This window comes from Tuber melanosporum (genome assembly GCF_000151645.1).
Source record: "Tuber melanosporum whole genome shotgun sequence assembly, scaffold_251, strain Mel28".
Classification (NCBI taxonomy): domain Eukaryota; kingdom Fungi; phylum Ascomycota; class Pezizomycetes; order Pezizales; family Tuberaceae; genus Tuber; species Tuber melanosporum.
Genome location: NW_003298921.1, coordinates 74424 through 78843, shown reverse-complemented (window position 1 = coordinate 78843; position 4420 = coordinate 74424). Strand labels below are relative to the sequence as shown.

At 30.5% G+C, this 4420-nt stretch overlaps 1 protein-coding gene across 1 annotated transcript; it reads left to right on the top strand.

Annotated features, from left to right (window-relative positions):
• Window positions 1-1214: 1214 nt before the first annotated feature.
• GSTUM_00001106001 (uncharacterized protein) lies at window positions 1215-3394 on the top strand (the record flags this gene model as incomplete). The annotated part of the gene is made up of 6 exons (XM_002838495.1): window positions 1215-1242; window positions 1395-1400; window positions 1444-1492; window positions 1569-1582; window positions 1609-1631; window positions 3353-3394. 6 exons carry the CDS (start codon window positions 1215-1217, stop codon window positions 3392-3394), a joined length of 162 nt encoding a protein of 53 aa, XP_002838541.1.
• Between the last annotated feature and the right edge of the window lie 1026 nt (window positions 3395-4420).

Below are 4420 nucleotides of genomic sequence, written 5' to 3'. Positions count from 1 at the left end.
TTGCTTAGAAAATAGAGATTTCTGGTCGTTTTTAGATAGGTAATAAAAAAGTAGAAGGATCAGAAAAGCCCGCAAAAGAAATAGAAGTTATTGATTTCAAGAAAAAACTACTATTACTTATAATTCAATGGGTGAAGCTGCAAGAGCTTTAAACCTTCCAGCACATAGTTCAATTTCTAAGTATATTCGTACTAATCAAACTAAACCATATAAAGATAGATATATTTTTAAAAAAGTAAATTAATTCATTATTAGCTACCACCCTAAATGTGGAAGAGCAAAATCTTCTTATTGTGCTATCAGATGAAACACGTGGTAAAATTTCAGCGGCTACAACAGCAAATCATGGGGTGGCAGTTGTGGTAAAAAATGTTCAAACAGGTGAAAGCAAAGAATATTTAACTATTACTGAAGCGGCAAAAGCTTTAACTGTAAGTAGAACTACAATTAAAAAAGTACTTCAATCAGGCAAAATTTTTAGAGAAATCTATATGATAAATTATAAGTAAACATATTTTTGTTTATAAAGATGGTCAATACCCAAGGCAGATTTGGTTTTATTTCGTCATCATTTGCTAAATAAATATAATGTAAGAATAATAAAATAATAATAATAAATGGATAGTTAACTATTTAGGGAGAAAGACCTCATCTCTGCCTTAAAAGGCTAAAGAGGTATATTTGTTTCCGCGAAACCTATCTAAGTAGGCCATTTAAATAACATCATTGCAGGTACAGAAATTTTTAGATCTCATTAAAAACTTACGTTAACTTCTTATTATTAAGTATATGAAGTATTCGGGGAATCGTGAAGATTTTACTGGTGAGAAATTAATCTAGGAATGGTAATGATGAATGTTGAATAATCAGACATAGAATGCTAAGGTTGTATGTCAAAAGGGAAACAGCCCACAACAAGTGTTATAATAAGGTTCCAAAATTATTATTAAGTGAAATCAAGGAAGTCTTTTGATTTTAATTCGATCAGGAAATAGGCTTAGAAGCAGCCATTTTTTTGAAGACCTCGTAATAGAGCACTGGTTAACAATGTAAAAAGGCATTGAAAATTTAACGGATCTAAAATAATATACCGAAACCTTGTCTATAGTTATAAATATTTATATTGTATAACTATAGGGTAGCGGAACGTAGGGGATATAAAAGAATTTGTTCTTTTTAAGAAAAAATAATATAACTCTAGTGATAATGCTAACATGAGTAACGATAAAGGCCAATCTATAGGTTGACCTCGCCTTAAGCTTATGGTATAGATAAAAGTAACGGCCTCTAAGTTTATTAACCTAAAGGACTAAACGATGAGAAAACCTTGTTTATAAAGTAATAACCTTTAAATTTTTAAACATTCTGGGGTCGCACGCCCTCACTCTCTTTAGGAGTGAGTGATCGCGCCCCAATAGCTGATGTAAATAATAAGTGATGAAGAGTTCAGGAAAAACGATAAACACTTAACCGTACCTAAATACCAGCTCAGGTAAGCAAGTAGAGAATACGAAGGCGTTTGAGATAACAATCATAAAGGAACTCGGCAAAATAGCTCCGTAACTTAGGGATAAGGAGTACAGTTCATTACGGGGGGCGCTTATTTAGGCGCCCCATTAATATTAAGTAGTGTTCAGGTAGCATAAAATCGAGTTGTACGACTGTTTAATTAAAAGTGCGACCTGTAAGTTTTAATATGCAATATGGTGAAATACCATTAAGGACGTAGATCAATGCTTATTTAAGTTTCTTAAGCCTAGGTAAAGGTGCTTTTTTGGTAACGAATTAGTACTAAGCTTTATCGACAATGTGAGAAGCTTTCCTAAATACGTGGAAACTATCTTATTAGGCTAGATAGCTAAGAATAACTTAATGTGAATTTCTTAAAGGCGTCGAATAAACAGTATATCGAAAGTATTTGAAACGATATTGTGAGAATGAATTAACATTCCTTTTAAAGTGTTAATTGATCTACCAAATTTCTCCGGCGTAGTGGAAAATTCTAAGGCTATCATAAAGGTGCATATTAAGAAACAGGGTAAGCCTTATAATAACCTGTGTGTAGATAGATTTTTTCTTATATCTAAATCAATCACCAGGAGGGATAATAGCAATATTATTTAACTATTAGAAGGTATAGGACATACAAAAAGCGAAGGCCGATTTGTAATTAATTGGATAGGAAATAATTTCCACTCGAAAGAGTGCTGACTTGTATTTGGGTGAAAATAACAATTGTGTAAATAATGGGAGTGGAATATCTACTCTCTACATTAAATGCTACTATTAATTATGAAGCAATACTTCATATCTTAATTGGAAATATATAAAAAAAACTAAATTTATTACAAATCCTTTTCAGATTAATATTTAATTTGTTAAGCCTTGTAATAAAAAAATCAAAAAGGTTCATTATAAATATAAAAATTGCTTATTAAATAAGCATTATCTATGTTAAGGTTTATATAATTATTATAGATATTAGTACGGTAATTAGTCAGAAAGCTTTTAAAACTAATCATAAAGCTGTTGAATACCAACTATATCATTATTCCAATCATTGCTTAATAGCAAGGAAATAACTAATTTTTTAATTAATAAAACCAACTAAAATGAAAATTAATAATTTTAATATGATGGAACAATTTACAACTGTAGAACAAACTTTAGCTTATTTTAAACTCTATCCTCAATGGATTGCCGGATTTTCGAATGGCGAAGGAAGTTTTTCAGCATATGCTTATGCAGATGTTGCAAATACTTGGGGTATTCAATTTGGTATTGACTTTAGTGTTAGTCAAAATGAAGGGGACCGTGTGGTTTTAGAAGCAATAAATGGTTATTTTAATAATGAAGGTGGTGTTTATCATAGAACATGTGGAGTTAGTGTGGTAACATTCCGTAATTTACAAACTCTAAAGCATGAAATCATACCTTTTTTTAAGAAGTATCCGTTGGTTGGTTCAAAAAGTTTAGAATTTGAGCGCTGGATTAATTTGGTAGAAATTTTGTACGCAAAGGAGCATTTAGGTAAAACTTTGGCTCAAAGAGATGTATTTTTGCAATTTTTATATTTAGCTAAAGAACTTAATGCTAAGCGTTTAAATAAACGTAAGCTACTTAAAATTGATATAATGTCTGATTGGTTAAAAAACTTAGATGGTGTTCCGTCTAAGGAAGATAAGTCTAATTTAAAAAACAAAATTAAAACTTCTTTAATTGCATTTAGTGATAAAAAATAAAAAACAATCTTTTAGTATGAGTATGTTATACTAGAAGGCACAAAATAACTTATCATTTGCTTGAGCCGTGTGCGATGAAAGTTGCAAGCACGGTTCTTAGAAGGGGAAAGCTTGAAACGGCCTACCTATTTCAACCAAAGCACTTTGCATAAAGATAAAAATCTAAGTATAAAGTGTGAGCTCTGCCCAATGTTTGAAGGATAACAAATAAGCTCAGTGTTTAACATAGGCTTAAATAGGAATCTCTTATGAATGGCGGCCTTATCCGTTAGGGTCTACAAAAAACTGTTAAGTTTTATTTACTTATTTATAGTAAACTTTATAGGGCCCTATTAAAATTTAGCTATATGCTGGGACAATTCTATTATTAATTATAGAATGATGAATTCTGACAATTAATTAATAAAAATATTATTAGTGGGGTTTTTTGTAGTAAAAAAAGCATAATAGGGATCAAAATAGCCGGTGACCCTTGTAGTAGAAGATGGGAGCCAGTACGATGCAAAAGAACGTTCCTCTGGTGAGGCCCACCATGAAATTCGGAGGTGAATCTTAAAGATTTGCTATCCGACGTTGTCAATTAGCTAGAAAAACTCTTTATCGCAAGGATATGGAATCTTCCCGACATAGTCTAAAACACCCGGTATGAGAGGTGATAATAACAATAAATAAATGAAAAACAATATGAATAATATTTTAGGGATAAATCAGCAGGAAAGAATAAATTCTTTAATTCAGCATGAGAATTATAGGTATTGGTTAGGTGGATTTGTGGAAGGGGAAGGTGCATTAGTTGTTTCTATCGTAAAAAATGACAGACTTTCGAATGGAATATCGTTACAACATGAAAATGGTATTAATATACTTTATTCTTATAAAGCTTTATTTGAAAATTCTGGAAATGTACTTCAAAAATCTGGATCTGACAAAGTTTTAGTCTATTCTTTAAAAGGGTACTCAAAATATTAAAAAATATGTATTACCTTTTTATTCAAAATATGTAGTAGAATATTCAAGTAAATTCAGTTCAGAAAAATTTGAAAATTTCTGTTATATAATTGAAAAATTGGATAGCAATAAAAAAAAAACTATGGAAAAAGAAGTATTAATAGAATTAGTCAAATTAGTTTATTTATTGAATCCTGATAGTAAAGGGAAACAAAGAAAAAGAACTTTAG